The sequence below is a fragment of the Patiria miniata genome, unplaced genomic scaffold (assembly GCF_015706575.1).
Source record: "Patiria miniata isolate m_02_andy unplaced genomic scaffold, ASM1570657v1 HiC_scaffold_10, whole genome shotgun sequence".
Taxonomy (NCBI): domain Eukaryota; kingdom Metazoa; phylum Echinodermata; class Asteroidea; order Valvatida; family Asterinidae; genus Patiria; species Patiria miniata.
In genome coordinates this window covers 1,067,710-1,094,112 of record NW_024037048.1, presented here as the reverse complement: position 1 = coordinate 1,094,112, position 26,403 = coordinate 1,067,710, and the positions used below count along the sequence as shown (strand labels likewise).

General features: G+C 42.4%; 1 protein-coding gene across 1 annotated transcript in view; it reads right to left on the bottom strand.

Annotated features, from left to right (window-relative positions):
* Positions 1 to 2,990: 2,990 nt before the first annotated feature.
* LOC119734786 (Hermansky-Pudlak syndrome 1 protein homolog) overlaps positions 2,991 to 26,403 on the bottom strand; it is a 129,644-nt gene continuing 106,231 nt past the window's right edge. Inside the window, exons 11-14 of the mRNA XM_038208343.1 lie at positions 20,878 to 21,226; positions 13,376 to 13,489; positions 11,250 to 11,329; positions 2,991 to 4,747 (exon numbers count right to left, since the gene is read on the bottom strand). Of these exons, the coding sequence (XP_038064271.1) occupies positions 4,570 to 4,747; positions 11,250 to 11,329; positions 13,376 to 13,489; positions 20,878 to 21,226 (721 nt within the window). The 3' untranslated portion in view covers positions 2,991 to 4,569. The remainder of the gene's footprint in view (positions 4,748 to 11,249; positions 11,330 to 13,375; positions 13,490 to 20,877; positions 21,227 to 26,403) is intronic.

The window sequence follows — 26,403 nt, the reverse complement described above, 5'->3', positions numbered from 1 at the left end:
GCTACAGAGTTCACGGCTCGCAACTGAACGAAGACGGACGTTTCATTAACGTGCCCGCCTGGCAATACATGTACGTGTATAAAACGTATACATGTACATGTATGACCGATAATAAAGCCGAGAACAATTGCAAGGCTTGTAATGAGTGGGCCGAAAAACCGAGTCCTCATCCCGGTATCGTATGCCGCGGTGGGATCGGTGCAATAAACTCGGCCGGATTAGAAAAATAATAAAGCCGTTCCCGCCTGAGAAATGGACACCACTTTGTCCGTTGTCGATGTGTTTCACATTTGATCCAACGGAGGTATGGGGAACACCTTGTCATTGTTAGATTTGGAGCCCGTCCTGCGCTTGATTTGAAAATTGTTGTGATCGGGCGGAGGGGGCTCATCGGCGGAGGGTAATTTAAGTACCCGTGTAATGTCCCTCTGCAGCAAACGGAGTATCGTTTCCTCGATGGACAGCCATTGTAACCGGTCTGATTCTCCGTCATTATCGGATGAATCAGCCGAATGCGAAGGCCAAAATGACCCCGATGACTGAGAGCCGTCTGGAGGGGCTAGTTGTACAGAACCACGCGGTGGTGGCTGGGCAACACCCTCGGAGATAATATACATAATATTATGCAGATGGTGAAGACTAAACACAAGCGGGAATCCTGGCGCACGGCTAACTGTGTGCGGTAGGTCCCGTTGTCTCTGGACCACGCGACCGTGTTCCACGGCCGGCGAATGTGAAGTCCCGTTCGCCGTAGGCCGGGCTTCCGGTATAGCGCGCAACCATGTGTGGTATACATGAACATGTATGAACATGTGGTTTTTTGTTTTTTTTTTCATTTTTGTACATGTACCTCGTTGTGCTTGGGCCACGCAATCGTGACCAATGAATGACGACTATGAAGCATTCACTGCAGATAAAGACTCCAGGAGCACGGCTATCTGTGCAGTAAGTCCCTTTGTTCACGGGTCACCCAAGCGTGACCGGTGACTGAAGACTATGATGCGGGCCCAACGACCGATGGTTGTGGGCCGTTGTCCACTGCTGCAGGGGGGCCCCCAATAGGGCCCGCCCGGCGGCCTGCCGACATAGCCGATAGCGTATCGGAAATCGACTGAAAAGCCAGCAGGAAATCTGCTCTAGAAACCGCGTCCTCCCCCCGGGAGCGTTTGCCCCGGCGGGACCGGTCAGAGGAGTCGTCAGACCCCGAAGAAGAACGGTGCAATCGACGTGCAGCCTTTTTCTTCTTATTCTTCTTTTTAGAAGAACGGCCCCGAGGTGTGTCCGAGGAAAATCGGAAGACACCTGGGGCACCGGGACCCCCGAACAACGGAAAAAATCCGATGACGAGAGTAGTCCCTCTGAGTGAGCTAGCACGGGGGCCGTCGGCCCGGGACCCCCCGGGGCGACCGGCTCCGTATCGCTCATAATGCACCCGGCCGACAGCGCCTCAGGCCCCGTGGGCTGAGCGAGCGCTGGACGGACCGGTAGCCCGTGCAATAGCCCATCCCGACAACCAGTGGTGTTCGGCACTGTGTCGGGAGGGCACGGGTGACTAGAGCCCACCGAAGTGTGACGGCTAGTCCCCTCGGGCTGCCCCGTGATCGGGGGAGGGCTAGGTGCCAAAGCGGCGCTTGTTGCCGAGCTACGCTTGCCCTGACGGCCCTTCTTAGGCTTTGCTCCGGCACAGGAGATATGTTTTAGGGAAACCTTGCCGGAGTGTGCCTTTAGTTTGGGTGTTCCGCCCGAGTTGACCGGAGAAGGTGACCGAGGTCCCCTTAACTGATCGGCGGAACTGCCAACTCCCCCAGCCGACTGTGGCTGAGGGTGCCGGACGAGAGACTGCTGCCGCGGTAACGACGGAGCGTTAACGGCAGAGTCCCCCGAGAACTCGGTCCGTCCCGTGGGAGAACTATTCCCTCCGGTTAGTGACAGATCGGCCCTCCCCAAACGCTTCATATTTATGAAATAAACGAAACCAAGAAGATGATGAAACTCTACAAACTAATGATTACTAACTCTTTTATTAAATACTTCTCTTAAACGCAAAAAAGGGTAGTAAATGACGAGGCAAACAGCGAGCTATTTCACGCACGTCCTACCCGACCTGCCGCTAAGAGAAAAGAGGACGCTCACGAGGCACGCATGACGCGGGGTGTTATGGGTAGGGCGCCGGAGGGCGCTATTGTATATAACTCTTAGCGAAAATACCTGCCGGTAGGGGGAATATGCATAAGTAGTGTTGCTCTACAGGTAAGTAGAGTGAAGTAGACTTGAATAATTTATATAAAATCACATGATGACATCATCGTGACGTCATCGTGACGTCACTAAATTTTTTTGTCTATAACACGTCTCGGGACACCTGCATACCAAGTCTGAACCCAATCGGACTTCCAGTTCTGTACATATAGGGCCTTAAAATATGCACTTTTAGGATGACTTCACGTGGCACGTGATGACGTCATCAGGACGTCATGATTCGGCCTGAATCTTCAGATGGTGGTCCAAGTGTGTGCCAGGTTTAAAGTCGATCGGATTGTATTTTTATGTAATTTACAACTTAATACCCGCTTAATAAATAATATGTTCAAGACTGGATGGAATCTGGATGTTGATAATGACCAGAGTCAAACCCTTATTGACCATCAGAGGGGAATCAATATTACCAAAACACTCTGGTTCAAACAAATGACACACACAAAACAAGTACCTGGTACTAGTCTGGTGGCATACGGTCGGAATCGTCACCGACTGGTCCAAAGCACCATACCTGCCAGATAGATTCTTAAAGCCCTAGAGAAAATATTTAGAAGGAGTGACACCTGAAATTATTTTAGAAAGGGTGCCTAATTTGCATAAAGCGTTAGTACCTGCCATGTAATATATTTATTCCCATATTTGGGTAGATGTTTATTTTTTTATTTTTTGAAAAGTATATTTTTGGGATTTTACTTACATATCCTTACTTAAATAACATTTTCTAAAGCATATCGGAGACTTGAAGATTATAAGGACATAATAAAGATCCTAAATGGCTACCATTATACCCTAAAGTTGCGCACATTTCCTTTTTCCTCAGATATCGTCAGGTAGTCTTGCCAAACCTCAGTATTTATGAGCTTCAAATTCATAAAATAACTTACTGGCAGAGTTATATCCTAACCAAAATAAATGGGAAATCATGTAAAAAAATTGCATTATCTTGATATTTAGCCCACAAAAACAAAAAAGGGCGGGGGGGAATGAGGTGTCTGTAAATTGCGCTAAAAATTAGGCGAAGGGTTGCCTAACATGGGGACTTGATCAAGTGCAAGGATGAATTCCCCAACATAAGAATTATTGGGTTTTTTTAAATACTGATGTCCATGTCCAAACGTTTTCTTACCAATCATTTTGAAAATTTCCTTGTTTAGGCAATTCCTCACCTACTTTTTAGCCAAATTTACGGACACCTCGTTTTTCCCCGTTTTGTTTTCTGGGCTAAATATAACAATGTTATCATTGATCACATGATTTTCCACGAAGTTTTAATCGAGTTAACTGTGCCAGTAAGCAACTTAGTGAAGTTGAAGCTCATCAATACTAAGGTTTGACAAGACTACTTGATGATATCTGGAGACAAGGTTAATGAATATATTATACAACAGGGATTAAGGATTTATGCAAATAAGGCACCCTTCCCAAAAGAATTTCAGGTGTCATTCTTTTTAAATACCTTCTCTAAGGCTACAACAATCTATCTGTCAAGTTTGGTGCTTTGGACCAGTCGGTCACGATCTTGCCAAAAAATGGCTCTAAGCCACCTGACTATTCCTCAATAGAACTGGTACCTGTCATTGTAAGTCAACTTTTCTGCTTACTTTAAGCCAACAACAAATTGCCTAAGCACAGTAACGGATCTAGAATGGGGGGGGGGGTCTCAACCCCGTTCAGCTGCTGACTAATGTTATGATACTAGTAAAATAGGCCAAAAATTATATATGGAATGCTAAAGTTTCCAACTTGCCTTGGAATGCAGGAGAAAGCATTGTAGATTTGAAAATATTTCCCGAGGCAAGGCCTTCACTCAAAACCTCTTCCCCTCTCATTTATATCCCCCCTCCCCCCATTTCCTGAAAACTACATCTGCCGCTGAAGCATGAACACATTTCACAAAGGGTTAATTAGTTGTACAGAAATTGCAAGAGTATCTTTACAAACAGAATTTGATTGTGAAAAGTGAAGAAAATGGCAAAGAAACCAAAAGTGAAGCTGAGGATGGACAGACTTCTGTCTATACGATAATTTTATTAATTTATTATGACTGTCATCTCCCATGAAGGATTGCTGTCCTTTTGACTGGATTAAAACTTGTGAAAGAAACAACTACTTGTTGCTTGTCATCAATTTTACCCATTCCTCTCTGTAACACCCGAAACCACCATGCTTCTAACTCCCTAAAGTACCCTAAGCACCTACTGATTATGTACTGATCGGGGAATACGTACAGTGTCAAACAATGTAGTATAGTTGCTTATAGTTTAGGCACAAACTGTTCTGATTGGGCCCATGCAGTTGGCACAAGTACTGCTACAATAGGTTTACAGGTGCTGTAACCTCACCAGATGTCTCCCAAAGTGAAGCACATAAACGCCTTGCATGAGCTGTAACATACTGTATAGGAACCACTGATAGGTGAATGCATAAAAGTTCACAGCATCGAACAAAGCCAGGTGGAATACCAGGAAAACAGCGATGCACCAAGTCCCTAAATAAATAGAACAAAAAAAAAAATTGTTACTCATATGAAACCTAACATTGGTGTAGCCAGCTGAAGGGGGGGGGGATGTATTTGCCCCCTCCCCCCCACAATATTTGTAAGGAGTGCCCTTTTTTCATGAGTGCCCTGGTGAAGAAAAAGCACTCGTGAAAAAAAGGGCACTCGTGAAAAAAAGGCACTCGCGAAAAAAGGGCGCCTTTTTTTCTTGAGCGCCCTTTTCCACAAGCCCCTTTTTTCACGAGTGCCCTTTTTTTTTTTAACATGGTGCGAATGTGGACATTTGTGCCGCCATAAAAAACGCCACCTTTTATCTGCCACCTATTGCCCAATGGTGTTATGTATAGCCAGCCCCCACCCCCTTTTTGATTTTATGGAGGCCAGGTGACCGGTGAAAAACCATCTTTCTTTGAGCACGGATGAGGCGATTGCCCGTTTTCACCCTGAATCAAAAACAACCTTGTTACGCCACTGCATAATAATAATAACAAGATCCATGTCTGTTCTACGAACAGAGTATAGGACTTTCCGCATTATGGTTTTGTTATGAGCTTATGTTTTTTTCAAGGGTCACAAGTCCCTTGGGGATTTGGACAGCGGACTCTGCTTTTCCGTTGGATTTGGAGTGGTAGGGGCTTGAGGTAGTGTGTTCAAAGTCCCACTCATTCGTGAATTGGGTGAACTCGCATGACACTTAGTTTGGTCCCTTGTCTGTGATCAAGGTGTGAGGAATGCCATGGGTGGCAAACACTGGCTTCAGTTCCTTGATCATTGATTTGGAAGTCATGTCTTCCAGGGTGCGTATGTCAATGTAGTCTGAGTAAAGGTCTATAAGTACGCAGTAGTTTTGTCCATTGACCTCAAAACAGTCACTCGCGACTAACTGCCACGGTGTTTGGGGTACTGGGTGCGTCATGAGGGGTTCCTTGGGGAGAGCTGGTTGTGACTCCTGGCAGATTGTGCAGCGTTGGACTGCCTCCACCAGTTCTGTGTGCATACGTGGCCAGTACATTATGTCTCGTACAGTGTTGTTGGTGTACTGCATGCCCATGTGAGATGCGTGTGCCCTTGCTGTCATGTCTGCATGAAGAGCTGTTGGGATTACAATACGCTTTCCACGAAAGATGAGTCCGTTTTGTGTTGACAGCTCATATCTGTATGGAAAGTATTCCCTGATACACAAGGGAACTTGAGCCTTGTCCCCTGGCCAGCCTGCTTGGATGACCTGCATCAGTGTTGTAGGGTTTGGTCAGCGAGCATTTTGATTCTCTGCAGACGCTCGTCTGTGACGAAGATGGTTGGTTCGATGTTCTCAAACTCCATGTTGAGCTTCTGCTCCAGAGTGACGGAGAAGATCAGATAGTCTGGTGTCTGATCTGTGACTTGTCGTGTTGGCGACGATGCTCGCGACAGTGTATTGCTCAAGTACATTCGTGAACCCTGCTTGTGCTCTATGCATAGTGAGTGCTTCTGTAGGCGAAGTCGCATATGTTGTAGACGCTTGGGGCTCACCAAGGTTGGCTTTCTGAAGATGTTCATCAGAGGTTTGTGGTTGGTAAGCACGAGCACTTTGTCGAGGCCTAGGACGTATTGCTCGAAGCGCTGTGTGGCAAATACAGTTGCCAAACACTCTTTTTCTATCTGAGCGTAGTTGCGTTCTTTGCTGATAGTGCTCGTGAGGCGTACGCGACTGGGCAGCCATTTTGTGTGATGACGGCTCCTGGCCCAACTTCAGAGCTATCACACTCGATCGCGACGTCTTGGTTGACATCACAGTAGCTCAGTAGTGGTGCTTTAGTGATGAGCTCCTTGATCTTGTCCAGGGATTCGTCATGATGTGTCAACCAGTCAAATATGACGTCTTTGTCGGTGAGACGTCTGAGTGGCTCTCATACTGTGCTCAGTTCTGGCAAGAATTTAGCCAGATAGGTCACCACTTCGATGAGTCTCAGCACTCCCTGGACGTCGTGGGGCAAAGCATGTCGAGTATAGCCTTGATTTTCTCCGGATCTGGAGATAGTCCATTTGAGCTGAAGACGTGTCCCATGTATGTGACACTGGGTAGCTTGTACCGTAGCTTGGCTGCGTTAAGCTTCAGATTCCGCTCTCTGCATCTCGAAAGAAGAGCGGTGAATGCGGCGTCGTGTGAGGCTTCTGCTTCAGCCTGTGTTTCTCCTGAGCCGTAGACTAGGATGTCATCTGCAATCACTGCGATGTTTTCCAGGCCTTCCAGGCACTCATGGAGCCTGCGCTGGAATTCTTCCGATGCTGATGACATACCAAAGGGCATCCTCAACCAGCGGTAATGCCCGTAAGGCGTCCAAAATGTTGTCAGATAACTGGAGGGCTCATCAAGGACGACTTGAAGAAAGCCGTCCTTGGCATCTACCACCGAGAAGAGCTTGGCGTTCTTCAGTCTCGGGGCTACTTCATCTACGGTGGGAATTGGGTAATGGTTGCGTTTGATAGCCTTGTTCAGGCCGTGTGGATCCAAGCATACCCTGATTTTGTTTGGCTTTCTGACGACTACCGTGTTGTGGATCCACTTGGTAGGCTCAGTCACCCAGGCAATGGTGCCTTGGGCTGTCATGCTGTCTAGCTTTCGTTTCAGCTCTGCCCGCACCGGGATGGGCACTCTGCGCCTAGTGTTCTGCGTTGGAGTGACACTGTGATCAATGTCTATGTGGTAGTGACCTGGTAGCCGACCAAGGCCAGTGAATACGTCTTTGTACTCACTGAGGACCTGTGCCTTGGTTAGAGTCGATGACTCTGTCACTGCATGCACTAAGCACTCCTGTGTGAACTGCATTTGTCCCAGAGCTTCTGCTGCTTTACCTGACAGCAGAGATGAGGTGGCATCCTCCAAGATCTCGAAGTGGATTTTCCTGGTGACCCCTTTGATCTGGCATCTCAAGCTGGCAGCTCCAACGGGATGAATGATTGTGTCATTGTACAGTTTCAGTTTAGTCTTTGATGGCACCGGAGGCATGTCACTGAGCTGCTTGTAGTCTGCCAGCTTCATGGTGCTGCAAGTTGCACCAGAGTCTAGCTGAAATCTGATGGTCTTTGTCAGATCCCTTGTTGGCGTCTCCACTGCTAGCTCAAAAAAGTATTGCTGCTTGGGCTTTGACTGCACTGTATAGATGCTTTTGTCACTGTCGCTTTCGTCTCCATCCATTTGGTGGAGCTTCTGTGTGGAATTCTGTGGCTGACATTTGGTGCGGTCTTTGCCCAATGACTGGCAAACCTGTGCATAGTGGTTCCGTTTTTGGCTCTTAGAGCAAGTTGTCCCGTAGGCTGGGCACTTGCCTTTGCTGTGTGATTTGCCACAGTACTTGCAGTTGATGTTCAGAGGCTTGCTGGCTTTTCCAGACTTTTGTGTCCGCTGCTTGCTTTTCACAAAGTGAGCTGTTTCTGCCTCTCCCGGATCCATCTGCTGAAGGTGGATCGCTGCCTGTTCACTGCTGCAGCGTATGTCTATGGCTTTCTGCAATGTCAGTGATGACTCACGCAGCAGACGAGCACAGATGCTGTTGCCTACTACTCCTATGACCAGCCTGTCTCGGATCATTTAATCAAGAAGTGCTCCATAATTGCATGTGGTTGCCAACTTTCTCAGCCTGTTCAAAAAAGTGTCAATGTTCTCTTTGGGCTCTTGCTTACAGGAGTTGAAAATGAATCGTTTGTACACCACATTGCCTTTAGGGTCAAAATGTGCTCCAACGCTGGTTAGGATTTGTTGTGGTGACGTTCTCTGTTCGTCTGTTAGTGGCAGATTTTGGTACACTTCATAGCACTCCTTCCCCATAACTGTGAGTTATGTAGCCACATGGATGGAAGTATCTTTCTTATCCAGTTCCGTGGCCACTAGATAGTTCTGCCAACTTGCCGTAAAAAATTGCCAGTGGGAGACGTGGTCTTCTTTCATGTCCAATTTGGATGGTGGGGGAATGAGCGAGTGCGCCATGGTTAACATGCAGTGCGTGCGTAATGTACACCGCGATGTGTCCATTACAGGCCTCCGTAGTTCACAGCGAAACGCACGTTGACGACAATGGCATGAACTCAATGTGCAATGTATACATACATGTACTGTACATGTAAAGTATATTGTTCACAGCGTAATATGCACGTGGTCAATGGCGGAAACTCAGCGTGAAAATGTACAGTTTTATCATTCGCTGACACAGCCTAACATGTGTGACAGGATCAGTCTGTACTGCCGACGGATGCCTGGTGATCCGTTCTTCAAGATTGCCGAAAATTTTTCCGGTTCTTTGCGGTAATGGCGCTGGATTCAGCTAATCACACTGTTATTCACTAATTAGTATGTTTCCTAAACATTTGTATCTTTTTAATTTTCTTTTAAGGTGTATTCCCACCAACATTTTTGTAGCCTTGCATTTTTGGATTCCATTTCTAGATCAGAATTTTCAATGTGTTTGATATATTGATATAATAAAAAATGCAATATTCTGATAAACAGAGCCTAATTTTAACTGTACTTTCTTGCAAGTTAGCCTTCTAAATGTAGACTGTATTTTACTTGTCTACATATCAGCAATTATTTGCCAACGGAAAAAAAAAATGCAAAAATTACTGGATCTGCTCCTGCTGAGGGCTTGGATTTCAACAATAATTTCTTGGAGAAGTTTCCTTCAGGGTGTTTGTTACAATGCGGTACACCCGGTCCTTGAGGAGTCCCTAAAGAACAAAAATCGAAGGGGTAAGATCTGGTGATCTTGGGCCCCTTGTCCAGGTTCTTGCTTGCGCCATTTTGTCCATATTTTACAATGTATCTGCACTGTCCGAGCATTAGGTTGCTGTACCTCCGGAAAATGATCTCCAAGTTGACCTATGATGTCTTGTACACTACCTGTTTTATAAAACGTTCTGACCATAAAAGCCTTTTGGACAGCAGTAAACTGTGGCCTTGCCATGGCCACTTTGAAATGTTCTGTCTTGCAGTGTACTAGCCATTGAATAACGTCAACTATTCCTTAGTATAACAATACATTGTGTTGGTAGTGTTTTTGGGTAGTCACAAAGAAAGGCCTGTATCCTTTGCATGCATGGATGAATATCAGTGAAACTTGTACTGAATGTGGTCAATACCCAGACCAAATGTTGGCTGAAGAGAAAACACTGGTAACCTTTCCCATTTTTGTGGGAGACAAGGGCTTATGCAAAAAGACTTACTCATCCTGTAGAAATAAGTGTCTCTTTTCAAAGAATAAGAAAAAGACGAACAAGAAATGTTATTCAGAGGAATGTCTTCGAGCAAATGTGAAACTGAGATCTCAAGGAACATCAGGTTTACTGAATGAACAGAGATTTGTGACAGCAAGACAGTTCCAGGGCTCCCTACACATAAACAAGTTGTCTTCCATGATTTCTGTATTCACATGGAGAATTAAAAGATATGCTTGGCATACCATCCAACAATGTTGTTATGGCCTTTGATTCAGCAGCGGCTAAACGCTTTTCAAACTGGGTGGGGGAGGGGGCATCACCAAAAAGGGGCACTTGCTCAGAAAAAAAGGCACCTTCTGTCGTGTGAAGGAGGAGAACATTTTGAAACTATTTTCATTAACATTGCAATGAATACATGTTACCCGGGAACAATATTTTCAAAACATTGATTTACACTTTTAAAAAAATATGCGTTAAAAAATTCAAAAATCTTAATTCCCTTATTCAAAACATTACAGTGTAAGCCTATTCCTGAATTAGTTTCAATATAGCTGTATTGTTCTCAAATAAGGTAATTTTTTATTTGAGAGAGGCCTTCAGCCTTCGGCACATCACCTTGGCAGGAACCTCTCTGGGTCTGCCCTTGAATTTGACTAGTTGGCCCTATGCAAAGGGACCATTTTTTTTTTATCGTGAGAGGGGCACTGTTGCCTTGATGTCCAGTTTAGGACCATTTTATTTGCGTGAGGAGTGCTATTAGTTTTTTTTTCACAGGCCCATTTTCTATCTGGAGAGGGGCACAGCTTTAATGTTGCAAACAGGGCACTAATTGTGCTTTCGAGGGGCACTTTTTCATCTCAATAATCTATCGCGAAAGGAGCACTATTGTTTTTGATGGCCAATTTCCAATCTCGAGAGGGGCACAATTTTATAATTGCGAGAGAGGTATTTGTGCTTTCAAGGGATAGTTTTCCATCTCGAGAAGGTTCACAATCTTGTTAATATGCGAGGGGTATTTGTGTTTTTGAGGTGCACTTTTGCATTACAAGACAGGAGACAATTTGTAAGCATTATCCTGATGCTTTCATGTGTACGTTTGAGGGGCAGTTTTGTTTTCATCTCGAGGGGGTCACATTTATGACCATGCCAGGGGCACTTTTGTTGGCCTGGGAAAATCAGGGGGGGGGGAGTGCCCAGTTGTGCCACCCCTGCTTTGATGATAGTTTTAAAACTCACAAGTTATGCTCCTTTTGTGATGTATGTATTTTTGTCCAAGTTGTCATGCTGGCAATTTACTTACTTGAAAAAGGTCCCAGTCAGAATACCAGGAATATCTGTGTGTTCCATTTTGATTTGCCGCTGAGCTGCAACTAGTTTACCCTGCAAGAGACAAAAATTGTTTAGTTAGTTTGTGAGTCATCCGCATCAGAGTTTAAAAAACTGTATATAGAGACATACCTGTATGTGGCTAGTGTTTTTTTCAAAGGCTTTTCTGTGGTTTTAAGTGGGCACACTTTCGCTTCAAAGATCATAAAAATGTAAAATGCCAGTAAGTTAACATTATACGTGTAATGGTACCATTAAGGAGACATGTTATCGTAATGTTTTCGCACGACGGGAGACATTGTCATGTCTCGCTAATGTCACAGCCCCCCTTTAGAGGCACAATTTTATCGTCGCAGTTAGGTTGTATTTGTTGCTTGTGGTCTAATTAGTAAACATATCGAAATTCGTGGAAAAAAGACAAGGGAATATTGGGTTAGGGCACATTTAACTTTTAAAAATGTTGCAAAAGTCTATGGAGATGTCTTCCAAATGTCCAATCCCCAGGGTGATTATTAATATTATCATTATTATTATTATTATTATTATATCAGTTGTTTCATTTTAAATTAATAGTTTGAAACAGAGTTCAAATGAAAAAAGAAATGAGTATAATTTTGTGATACACATTTCTACACAAGCTTAAATGAGAACACTGCCTAATAACGGGATAATCTATCAGTGGTACAAATGTATGGTTTGACAAACTGATGTTTCTTTTATGACTTAAACTTGTAAATACTGCAAATGAAAAAAGTTGTACTTTAAATTACAGTGTATATATAATAGTTTTGTGTTAATAAACCAATTTTTTTTCATTTGTTGTAATAATTTTGTCGTTAACAATCTAATCTTTTCTGTCACAGTATCAAAGGGTTAACCATGACAGTCTAAAATTACTCCAATGTATTGGAGGAATGCCAAAAATATATACCATTATGCAAGTAGTTGCGTTCTGAGAATGTATTTGAAGTTTATTTCTGAGCATGTCTTTTCTTGAAATGCACAGAAAGTCTACTTTAGCAGGCAAGATAGTCCTGACAGAAAAAAAAACAGTAGCCCAGGCTTGCTGAAATAGATCAATATTAATCTGATTGAGTTGGAACTGGACAAAGCCATTTCACAACATTGCTCACAAAAATGCAAAAGAAAAAAACAACAGTTGAACACACAGATGGGGACACACAGACTTAGATATCAACATGGCATGAATGTGTGGTGTTCAAGAATCCTTTGTGTCAATGCAGATTGATTTGATGATTCATTTCAATGATAAGCAATTTAACTCATAGTTTAGTAAGCCACTCTTGCACAGTGCCCTCAGCCTTCCACATTCTTCGAGCTCTTGGCCTCCCACAAGCACGATCTGCATGGCCCAACTAAATCCCTGAAAATCTTTTTATGAAAACAGTTGGTAGAAATGGCAGCTTCACATAGACATCAAGCCCTTGCACAAACTGCCAAGTGGTGGTAGCTTGTAAATGCCACTTCTTTGGCAGCAAAATCTATTGCCTCAGTACCATGTCCATACTTCCATGTTCTTACTTTGTGACTTTCAATTTTCCGTCATTGCCTCTCCTTCCCCTCCCCCAACATTGGGATTATGTACAATATAATGCACTCGAATGACATGCACAAGATGACACTTTCAATACACTCAGTTTTGGGTCTTGGTACATATAAACATGTATATTATGCATAGTATCACCAATGCTAATGTGCACAGGAGATATTTTCAGAACTTTTTGGGCTGAGTGTCAAGATCATAAGACTACATTTAATTGAAATAATGCCCTCTAACGTTGCTGCAGCTTGGCTACACTTTCCAGGGAGCACCTGCATTGCATTTGGTCTAACTTAATTAAAATGCAGTCTTTGAAAAAGAGTAGAAACTAGAAACCACAAAGCTTATAACTCAGTGTCTTGCTACATCTTCCAAAGAAATAACTCACCCAGGGTCGGAATAGAATAGAAAAAAATCTCAGAACATTCGTAGAAGCATGGAAATCTCTAACAACTGTTTGAGCATTTATATGAGTGAAGCTTGCTTCTTTGGAATATACATCTAAACCCCAAATACCAAACAGATCTTGAAAGACTTACTGTGACATCTTCAAAGTAGAGGTAATATGAGAAGTAGAAATCCCCTTGTCTGACTGCTGCTGTGTAATTGCCTTGCATTAAATATTCATGCATCATTGGAACTATGCTCCAGACCTTAAATAAAAACAAATGAGCCAATCATCAATACTGTTAAAAAATAAGAAAAGGGATGATTTTCTAAATTTTAAGCATGTCATTGGGTAATTGGGATCAATGGGTCCAAATTAATCCTGTGTCTTCCTTCCATCTTTGTCTTTCTTTGGTACAACCCGATCACCGTTTAATATGGTTAATCTATATTTCTGCCTCCTCTTTTTTTTTTCGGACAATAATTTTCAACGGGTTTTCTCCTAAACAGTTTATGGTATAACTTTGAACATATATCAACCCTGATCTAGAGTGGTGCATATTATTCTGACGTCATGATGATGTCATCAGGTGTCAAATTACAATTGATTTTTGTTTAAACTATGACAATTTTCTGTCATTTATAACTCATTTACTTTGTGATCTGATAGACAATACCTTGATGAGCATTTTTGTTTACCGAAATCAAAGTCATCTGACCTTTCCTTCCAAGGTTATCAGAAGGTCAAGGTTAGGTGAATTGAAAATATAGAGAATGAGACTCCATATCACAACCAACGAAGATTTCTTCCAAACTTTTGACATGGTGATGATAAAAAAAAAGAATGCTATGTAAGTTGTGCAAAAATGTTCATTCTGTGAATAAGGGCTGATGTGGTTGGGAATTGGGAATGCTCTTGAGCATTAAACTGAGGTATTGTCGTGATGACTTATAGCCAAGCCAATGATTCCAATCCCAACTGCAGCCCTTTTCTCCAAATGAAGGATTTTACACAGCTTTAGCACAGCATCATAATTGACAGTGTTGTTGTACTCGTACTCGAGTACTACTCAAGCACTTTTTTGGGAGTACTCGTACTCGAACTCGAATGTCAAAGTACTCGTACTCGAAATGACAGTTCTCGTACTCGGGCAGCAAAGTACTCGTACTCAACATGTCGAAATTGTACTCGATCATTAAAGTACTCGTACTCGAATAGCAGTACTCGGCCGGGGAAAATGTTACAGCATCACTTACCATGGCCTTATTTTATCAATACTTTCAGTTTGAAATGGTTGATTGGCTTGTGGAGAAATCAAGATTTCCTGGTTTTCCTCTGTGCAAGTCCGGACAAACACATTTAACAGCTAGCTGTGAGTGGGTCAGTACCGTATATCGGTCTGACTGGGCCTTGGCCAATTACGCACAATGAACTATTTGCCGTATGGCCATATTCGGAAATGCGAGTGCGAGTACTCGTACTCGTACGTACAAGTACTCGTACTCGGAAGTACAAGTACTCGTGCTCGGAGACCTGTTCTTGTACTCGGAGGTACAAGTACTTGTACTCGTACTTGGCAACCTAAGTACTCGGTACGCGGAAAAAAGTACTCGACTACAACACTAATAATTGATTAAGGCCAGGAACTTGGTCACATGTCCAAAAATGTTGTTGTGATTAATTGACCCTTGTGCACTGGAGAAAAATGAAACAAAACTCATAGGTTGTTTTTTTTTTTTACGGGGGACATACTGTATATGTTTTGAACTAAATATTTTGAGTATCGTGTTCATTTTTCGTGATGTGATATAGATGGTGGTTTGCACAACATTTCTTAATTTTGGGCACAAAACCACTTGAACTTCACTTCTGGTGTTACTGGAAGTGCAGTGTAAATTGAATATTACCGGAAAATGTAAGCATTTTGCTACAGACAGACAAATAATGGAAGTATTCAGGGAAAAGTGCCAGACACATTAAAAAAAAATTCGAAAAATTTTGGTCAACAGTTTACCAAATTGCCCCTGGATGTTCTTTGATCAACCGCAAGTGACTAAGCAAGGTTTCGGAATCATGACGTCATCACACCATAAGTTATTGTACAGAGAATTTAAAAATGATCAGTTTTTCCTTTTTGTTCCTAAAATTCAAAGCCGTCATTTGATCCGTGTCTAATGACTATGTTCGTAGTTCAAATAAGATACAATGTTGATGTCGGGCTTCAAAACACTGTAATGTCATTTCAAACCGGAAGTTACATGTACTTGTTGGTGTTGTTAATACATACACTTAAACAACCATATTATTTCTGTATTTTCAGAAGTTTGTTTCACCTCATGATGAACATGTATCCTTACCTCTCTCACGAATGTTTATGTGCCGTTCAACCAATGCTACATCTCGGAAGTAGGTAGCAGGAGAAAAATACGTATCAGGTCTTTTACAAACATAATTTCCAAAAACATTCTGGTAACTGGATCCTTTAACCAACCTAAACTGAAATCAATGAAAGCCGGCCCTCTTACAACAAACCATAACAGCTAGCTGCCGCACGGCTTGAATCAGGCAAGTGCTGGCCCATAACCATGGGCGTCGCCAGGATTTTTTCTAGAGGGGGGCAAAAATTTTTTTTGCCAAAAAATGCTTGTATTTCTCAACACATTCTCGATTTATCAGTTTTAAAGGGGGGGCAGGAACATTTTGCCCCCCCTCCCCAACTCATTAAATTTACACCACTTTGTCTTCGCGCCTCTTTTTCTTTTCTTTTCTTTTCTTTTTTTTTTCTTCCTTTTTTTTTTTTTTTTTTTTTGGCTTTTCCAGGGGGGGGCAAGTGCCCCCCCTTGCCCCCCCCTCGCGACGCCCATGCCCATAACAGCAAGATGGTACAGAGTCTGAATCGGGCAAGTGCCTGTCCTCTTATAACATACAATAACGGCTAGACCCTACATGGCCTAAATCAGGCCAGTGCCAGCTCTCTTACGACAAACCATAACGGCAAGACAGTACAGAGTCTGAATCGGGACAGTGCCAGTCCTCTTACAACAAACCATATAACAGCTGGACAACACACAGCCTGAATAGGGCCAGTGTCAGCCCTCTTACGACTTACGATAACAGCAAGATGGTACAGAGCCTGAATCTGGCCAGTGCCAGCCCTCTTACGACAAACCATAACAGCAAGACGGTACAGAGTCTGTATCAAGCGAATGCAAGCCCTCTACAACAAACCATTACGACAAGACGGTACAGAGCCTAAATAGGGTCGGTACCATCCCTCTCGCGAGAAACCATAACTGCAAGATGGTACAGAGTCTAAATCAGGCCAGTGCCAGCCCTTTTATGACAAACCATAATGACAAGAAGGTACAGAGCCTAAATCCAGCCAGTGTCAGCCCTCTTACAACAAACCATAAGGGCAAGACAGAACAGTATCTGAATTGGGCCAGTGCAAGCCCTCTTATGACAAACCATAACGGCAAGACGGTACAGAGTCTGTATCAGGCCAATGCAGGCCGTCTACAACAAACCATTACGACAAGACGGTACAGAGCCTGAATCCGGCCAGTGCCAGCCCGCTTACAACAAACCATAACGGCTAGATGCCACACGGCCTGAATCCGGCCAGTGCCAGCCCGCTTACAACAAACCATAACGGCTAGATGCCACACGGCCTGAATCCGGCCAGTGCCAGCCCGCTTACAACAAACCATAACGGCTAGATGCCACACGGCCTGAATCCGGCCAGTGCCAGCCCGCTTACAACAAACCATAACGGCTAGATGCCACACGGCCTGAATCCGGCCAGTGCCAGCCCGCTTACAACAAACCATAACGGCTAGATGCCACACGGCCTGAATCCGGCCAGTGCCAGCCCAGAACGGCGAGACGGTACAGAGTCTGAATCAGGCCAGTGCCAGTCCTCTTACAACAAACCATAACGGTTGGACAACACACGGCCTGAATCGGGCCAGTGCCAGCCCTCTTACGACTAACCATGACAGCAAGATGGTACAGAGCCTCATTCTGGCCAATGCCGACATTTGTTTGAATTGGAAGTGACTTTCCACAAAATTTTCTCGGATGAGAGGAATTACTTTTTTTGAGAAAACCAATAAATTTTGTCCAAAACATTTTGTTTTCAAACATGTCATAAAAGCAATTTGAATTGCTTCCTTTTCGAAGATCAAATAAGAAGAGCTACACAAACATCATGTTGTTCCAGAATATTTAATTTCTTGTAAAATATGTTACTAATTTCAGTCAAATTCATTGAAATGTATCAACAGAAATGATGCAAAAAATTACCATCAAAGCACGCAAAAACAGACACTTCCATTGCTATGCTATTGTTAAGCACAAATCTCACATGTACGCACTTTGGTAATGAACACCATGAACAAACATACACTGAACTCAGTATTCAGTTTACATTACTATACCTCATACATATTCATGATCGAGAGCCGAACTCTCACTGGTCAATTCACCATCACGTGCCAGATGTTATTCTTGCTGTTCACCAAACGCGCGCGCGAGGATTCACGCACATTGTAAATACGCATGCGTAGTAGACTGTCGCATGGGTTACCCGTGCGACAGTCTACTACGCATGCGCTTTACAGAGCAATCGAGGAACTGTCGCACGGGTGCAGTACGCACGGGCGAACATCGCACAGGAGAGATGCATGGTTGCACGGTTCGCGTAAATGTTTATTTCCAGAGCTCAATGATGCCATACTGGAGAAAATTTATAGACCCGTGTAAAGATGTCTCCTGTACAAAAGTTGTACACATTGCAAACAACTCTATTTACAACTGTAGTAACTGTATTATATTGCAAACGAACCGAACTAGTAATTCAAGTTGAGCAACAATATTCTTTTGGTGAGCTGTACAAGTTTCCCCGAATTTTGTTTTAGGTGCATATAATAAAAAAAAAATCAGCAACTGAATATGTATGAGGTATAGTAAAACAAATATAACATGGTTTATTTCGGGTGGACAGTCGATATTAGCTCCCCTCGGTATTGGAAGTTGACAAACTAGTTCCCTCGGCTTCGCCTTGGGAACTAGTTTGTCAACTTCCAATACCTCGGGGAGCCAATATCGACTGTCCACCCTCAAACCATGTTATATTTGTATACTATTTAACTGCTGACATCATCCAACGGGAATTGGAAATAGCGTACGTGTACATAACATATGTACATGTACATAACATGTACCACGCAGTTTTTTTTTTTTCCAATTAAAACGAATGGTTTTACGCTGAATTTCATGATCCTTTTCTGTTGTGACACAAAAATATTCACAACTGTATGGGCAATATTCCTGTGAAACACTCTTTGGCCCGATGAACTGAACAAAAGCGAACCTCTAGTTGAGTGGTTGGGCACAACCTGACCACTGTTTGAAATCATTCTGATAGATCTTTGTTTGTTTCTTCTTATTGTCTGGACAATATCTCTCCGCAAATTTTCTCCTGAACAGTAAATGGTATCAATCTAAGTACATTGCATAAATCGAGATGTGTACCTAGACCTTGATGTGTTATAGATGAAAATTGATGTAACATTATCATGACGTAATCACGTGACATGTTACGTCATAATTCAAAGCTCTATGAGAATGTAATTACCTATTATATGCCACCATTTATTATAAACAGAAGTGCAAATCCTTCCTTGATGAAACTTATACTTGAAATTTTACAGCAACATAATAATAAAAAAACAATATATAAAATATAAAAGAAAAACACAAGCCAAGGTGCCAAGGCAATCATTTAACACCAACTAATATTGTAACCTAAAATAGTGTGAGGTTGCTGTTTGTACTTTTTACAGAACAAGTGAGTGCAAAGCGCGATCGCGTGTTGCTATTGTTATTTTGAGCGGCCGATCATTGATCATCGACCATGCGTTGAATGCCTTGAACAAGGTTAATGAAATGATCTGATCACCCTGCGTTTACAATTTAACGCATATGTCTAGTTTGTTATTTAGTCTAGGTTATCTCAACTTGGTTTGATTCAGAGTGTGTGCTCATACAATGAATTTCAGGTTCCCTGCCCAAAGTGAAGAACTTGAATACTCAAACATACTTGGTACATTTTTTGTTGTTGGGGGGGGGGGGCAGGAGGGGAGGTAGACCTGACTCAAGTTGGAATTGCTTTAAGTCGGTATCTCAAAAAAGTAGCAAAAATCACTTAGTTTACGTCTTTCCAGATACTTCAGTGCGCGTTCCACTTCAGTGCCGTATGCGCACACACTGTATGTACATAACACGCGTATTACATGTACATGTGTGTGCATGTATTGCAGAGCATGTGCATACATGTGGTGCAAAAGTTAGCAATTCCTACTTGATCAATCTCCCATCAGCACCCCCCCTCGCGTGCACGCGCCTGTATTCATCGATGCATATGCAACACCATCTCTATGCATATGCAGCAACATCGCTTGACCAATCAAAGTAACCAGTTTTTGAAGACTCGTTTATTATTTTCAGTAGGTATGGAACGCTGGATAACAATCTGCAAAAGTTTAAAAAACATAATCTTAATCTATAGATTTCAAACACATTATATTTGGATGATAATGCTAAGATCAGCTGCTCTTGGATTGAATTTATAAAGAACACCACAGTCAAATGTTATTCAAAACAAAAGGGAATTTTCAGTGGGGTTAACCTGTAAAAGATGTTGAGAATCATCGATACCGCTTCGTGTGTACCCAGAGCCGTTTCAAAGCATTCGAACGTATGTGTGCGTGTATCTGTTTCTACTCCTCACCATGGGATGCGTGTGCGTTCTCCGCGAAACTTTGGCTGCGCGAATACATGCAGACAATGCTAATTGCATGTTAGGAATAATATCAAAACAACCTGCGCACGTTTTTAGGAATAAAAATGCTCATTACCTGAAATACTGTGATACGATTGGCTTCTACCGAAATCGGTAGAAGCCAATCACAGCGAAAATTAATTTCCATAGACTGTGCACAAACGTGGAACAAACCAGCGCGTACGCTTGGCAGATTGACCAAGTCTGGGTTGCTGCATCACTTGAAAATAACATGTGCATGTACGTTTTTAACATGATGGTCCGGATTCGACGCATGAGGGCGCGCATTATGTACTGTAAGGACATATGCGATATGCCCTGTGAGTTGATTTACTATAGGCACAGACTGAGCGCAACCCAGACTTGGCCAAGTCTAAAGGGGAGGGGGATGTGGGGTCACAATCAATTCAAGGGCGGATCCAGGGGGGGGGGGGGCCAAAGGGGGCCATGCCCCCCCCCCCCCCCCATAAACGAAACCAATTTTTTTTATTTTTTATAATAAAGGCAGGCAATGAGTACATCACCATCTTAACCTCGAAAAAAACATTGGTTAAAGTGGTCAGAAATTGCCTCAGATCGCACCACAGAGCATCTAGAATCCAAATTTTTTCGGGACCCTTAAGCGGGCCCCGAACCCCACGCCGTAATTGTTTTGACCCACTTTTTTGGGGGACCAAATTTTTTGGGGCCCCCCTCCCAAAATTGTGTTCTGGATCCGCCCTGGAATCAATTGAGCTTTAGAATCAGTTTAAGCAGCAGTTCAGGGGCTCTATGCCTGCTGCTTCCTTAGAATTGTGTCACTTACAAACCTTTTCTTTGACTAGAGCAGCAGGGTTTTGGCCTCTGTTTTCCTCATGTAGTGCATCTGATGCTCCTAAAGAAGGTGCTGTAATCTGATCTGTCTTCCTATCAACATGGATAAAATGCACAAGTCCTGGAAAATCCTCCAGATATGTGGTCATAGTAATGTTGCGCTGTGCCTTGATGGTCAAGTATTGCTGGTAATGAAACAAGCTTTCACGCAGTAAATACTGGGATTCTTTGATGGCTTCAGCATACTGCTTGGATACACTCTCTGGGCTTGACTTGACATTGAAGTAACGGGCCTTAAAGATGACCTTAAGTAATCGGTTCATCTCAGACAAAGCTGCTTCTAACCTGGGCATGAAATAAAAGGACAAGTGAGAGAAAAGTGTGAGTGACATTCATCCATGCTTAGAAAAAAGCATCAATTATCAACAATTCTGAAGACACAAACACCTTACCAAAAAGACGGATAGATTTAATTTGTTTATGAACTCTTCAAAATGTCTATCGTTGGGTCCAAACATGCACATGTTGGTAGAACAAACTAACCATTCGAACATTTACCTCTAATATCACATTCTTACATCGAATACTTTCAGATCAAAATATTCAAGGCAGAATGCAAAATGAATGTGTTTGAAGTTTGATTTCAGTTTGAGTTTTAGGCTAAGAAGTTTCAAATTTAGACATCCTGTTGAAATGGACGTTTTTCTACTTTAACTAAGCCCCTAGAATGTAAAAAAAAATTGCTTTAAAGAGATTGTACAGCATTTGCTTTTGCTGCAATTTTCTGACATAAATGGATTGTTAAAATGACTTGTTTCACATTTTGGGCTTGCAAAGAAAACGCGGAATAACTAATTATGAAAAAGCAGGAGCAGTTTTTGAAAAAATACTATTTTTCTTGAAAATGACAGCATACCAGGAGCCACTATTTTACAGGATGCTTTAGACTGTCTTCCCAAACAAACCAGTCAGGTATTTTGTGATAATTTGATCATTTAGTTTTGTGATGTTTGCAAATGTTGTATCTTCCCTTTAAACTTGGAGGATTCAGGACAGTGAGGATTAAATATTAACATTTTGCTACTACCAATTAAATGTTACTTATATAAATTTGCAGCAGTTTTATTTTGACTTGAAAGTTACATGCATGCAGAGTTCTCTTGAATTTAAAATACAATTTAATTACAGAGAAAATTATGTTGGCCTTTTTATTCATGCACAATACAAGTATATTGACAAGTGAAAAACAAATTACTAAAACTTGGCAATTAAAACTAACTCAACAGCCGATGTGCCCAGTCCAAGAGCAGACACTGGTAAGATTCTACCAATTTGGTTTTTATTATTAACTGGATGAGTTTCAACAAGGCAGTGGGAAGTTGAAGATCCCTTAATACTGCCATATTGGTTATGATCAATAGAGCAATAAGTGTCATCAAGTGCCCATTTCGCGACAAATCCTTCACAAACTTTTGCCAGAAGAGATGTCAATGAGATAGGTCTAAGTTTAGAAACTGTTGCAGGAGTTTCTTTTGGTATTGGGGTTATGTTAGCATCCTTCCATACTTGAGGATCCACACCTTCAGCAAGAGATGAGTTAAAAATATCAGTCACAGGTCGAATGACCTCACAAGCAAACTCCTTAATCAACCTTCCTGGGAGCCCATCAGGACCAGCTGCCTTTTTGACATTGAGCTTTCTCAAAGCATTGTACATCTCCCATACCTGGATTTATGGGGGCAGGTGAGCAGGTAAAAAAGCTGGCAGTTCTATGAGGTTGATTGGGGGTCAGCTTGTAGAGACAGAGACAAACTTTACATTGATAGCCTCTGCAGTTGCAGAAATATCATTTTGTTGGATGTGTAGCACCGAAATAATTGGACAATGTTGGCTCCTATTAGTTATCAACTGAATACCCTTATGCCAACCTGACAGATCACTTGATTTGAGGTTCTGAATGCCATCTCTGTAATACCATTTCTTAGCCTGGGATATTTTACGAATAGTCTTGTTACGCAAGAGCCGCCATAGCGCCAATTTCTTTTCTGCAAATGCAACCTGACGTTTCCTGATAAGGTTTTTAATTTCAGGAGTAACCCAAGGATTGTCCTCTGAATGGATCTTAGTCACCTTGGAAGGGAAATACAAGTCAACAGCTCCCGTGACCATAGCATAGAATGCATCAGCCTTATCAGTGGTACATGATACATTCAGAACCTCATCCCAAGAATGGTTAATAATCCATCTGCCAAATTCATAAAGCCTAGGTTAACAAATGGGGCAGAATTTTTTTCTGGATGTACCCTGCTTTCTGGAGTGCCATAATGGTTCTTAAGATTTGTTATGATTAAATCCAGAATGGCATCACTGCGAGTACGTTGATTAACTACTATATTAAATAATGGGCTCTACAAAGGGGATTAACATCAGTCCGATTAAAATCACCCTTGGTCTCGCGATATTGGTAGAATACACAGTGCACAGAACACTAGCCCAGACACACTGCAGGGTAGACGATGGGGGCAGACACGAAGCCATATACATTCGAGCTCATCTGGAACAGTGATATCAGGCAGGATACTGGCTGGGATGTTGTCTCTTACATACACAGCTACTCCACCTCCATGTCTTTCAGATCTAGTCTTGGTGAAGAGATTAAAACCATTCACAGCGAGACAATCAGTAGGCGTGTTGACTTGTTGCCCGGTTTCGGTGATGACTGCTATATCAACTGAGCAGTTATCAGACTGATTAAGCAGTATTTCCAGCTCATCAGATTTGTTCATGATTGATCGTGAATTTGTCAGGAAAAAAGCCTGACAGGAAGCTGGTTCTGGTGATTTCAATCGCTGTGGGTGTAAACGTTCACTCAGGGTGGGCGAGTACTTGGCAGGATCACAGGTTGCCAAGAAGTGCAGTCCGTTAAGCAGTGCAAAGAGGCTGCACGTTGGGATATTCTCACTGTGATTTTGTTACGAATGTGAGCACCTCCACGTCGTCCATGGTGTCAATGATATACACCAATTGATTTGAGAGTTGATGCAAGTTCTTGGAAAATCATAGTTTTCTCCCTTGATTCAACCGGAGAAGCTCCTGTCGACTGTACTTTTGGAAGGATTGATGTACAGATCAGTTGTCATGTGTCTGTGTGCCACACCAAGTGATGGAAGACGGTGGAGTTGAAGAAAACGGCCTTAATAAATGCCGGTTGGTGTTCCGTTTCATCCCAACACAGCCCACATTACGAACAGTGCCCTCATGCTGAGTTGGATCTGTATGCCATTTTGAATTATCGGTTCTTCCGGGGCCTGGGTTTGGGTTAACATCACCACAAATCAGTAAAAAAGGTATCCAGTTTGCTCAAAATTCTGTGACAGAATGACCAACACATACATCCCTCCTGAACTGGCATTGTTCCACTGTTGCATATCATTAGTGTTCCAAAACTCTTAGCTGTGATTGGTCCAATCGATAAATAACTAGAGGTCTATATCTGTTTGCAACAGAACATAGGCCTTTTCGGCATTAGGTTTTCTACTTGAGGTTATGTTTTCTGTTTTTAAAGGAAAATAAGTCTTTTCACTATAACTTCCGGTCAGAAGACATCATCATTTTTTTTCCCCCGTACAGATGTTGTCTGCATTGATGTCATCATATGCACCAATTTTGAAGTGATTACCGCAAACTTCGCCAAAAACATTTACTGAAAATTCATATGATTTTTTTTTAAACCTGCCGCTAGAGGGCGCTCTAACAAGTTATGACGTCACCAGTATTTTTGTGTGAAGTACAACCTAGCCACACACTAACAACGTTGCAAGCAAGTTCACATCTTTTTCCAATTTTAAATTATAAGGCATTTCGCTACTTTAGTTTGGACCGGAAGGAAGGGTCACGTGATTTTGTTCACACAAGATAAAATTAAGATCCTGGATTATTCTATCAATTCCCGCAAAAGTCAAGTTTGGGTCTCTCATGGCTGATTTTATACTGATTTTCAAAAATTAAATCTATTAATCTTTAACATGACGTCACGTGACCCATGATGATGTCATGATGACGTCATTCTTCGGGACACAACTAAAAGCATGAAAATTGGCACAGATGTAATATTCATGCGAGAAAATGTTTTAGATGTGGAGCCATCGCAAATTTACCCCTTTAGGGGCGTGGCAGCCATTTAAAAAAAGGGAGGGACTCATCATGCCTGCAATGAAAACGGTTGTTCCCACTTGTCACAAAAGCAGAAAACTTCACAAAGACATAATTTCATAGATTATAAAAGTTTTCCAGATGTGGCAGCCATTAAAAAACAAGAAAAGTAGTGTTAAAAAACACAAATGCCCCGTAACCATGCCTATCTCCATGACATAACACCACGCTATTAACATCAACTTACCTGGGTCACATGGAACGTTCATTGACATCGTTATTGTTTTCTTTAGGCTATATATGTAATGTACTGATGCCAATGATCCCATAATTAATTTTGGGTTTTTGCTTCTCTGTTGGGAAGTCATTGTATGTGATTTAAGCAAACTGACTGGATATTTTCAGTCTTAAGCAAGACATTTCTCAAAGGCAAATCCTTTGAGCATAATCCTTTGAGTATTTACAAGGCCTACATGGAAATAAGAATTTTTAAATAATCAAAAGAAAATATGGTTATTTGAATAAGCTCAAGTTATCATTATGACATCATTTCCTTGGTTTTAAATAATGAGAACAGTTGGCCTATGGGGTCCTAAAGTGACTCAAAATCCTAAGAACAACGTACAGAGCTGCATAAACATGTACATGTACATGAACTACGGTGCGAGTCTCAAGTTTTAGTAACTCATGTACACTTACATGTGTTTGTTTTCTGTTGTTTCAATTAAAAATATGACTTTCCAAGAAAAAAGGGTGGAGAAGCCACATTGTATATACAAAAAACATGTATAAACAGTGTACAGGCCCCCTAATATTCTAGTGAGTGATTACATTTGCACATGCACACTGGTTTGGTAAAAAAAACAAAAAAAACATTTAAATTGTTTTTTTTAATTCCTATTGTTTTAATCCTAATGACCTTGGCCTTTGTCTGATGGGGTCCAAACTTATAAGTTATACTAGCAAGCAACATTCATTGTATCAAGGATCAAGACATACATGGACATACAATCCAGATATCGCTGTGGAACCAAATGCACACGCACACACGCACCCAGTCATTTTTTGCTATGCTTCCGAGGATTGGCTTTGTGTTTTCCTTTGTTCCCTGATCTAAACCTTTCCCATAGACTAAGTGCACAAACCGGCATTTGAGGACAATAGGCACCGTCCTCCGAGGATGAAAGGCCCCTTTGTGCTCCTTTTGTTGTCTGTCCTCCAGTGTTGTAGTCGAGACCGGATAGTCCGAGACCGAGACCAAGACCGAGACCTGAAGTTGCGAGACCGAGACCGAGACCGAGACCGAGACCAGCCCCTTCAAGGCGGACCGAGACCGAGACCGAAATGGTCCGAGACCGAGACCGAGACCG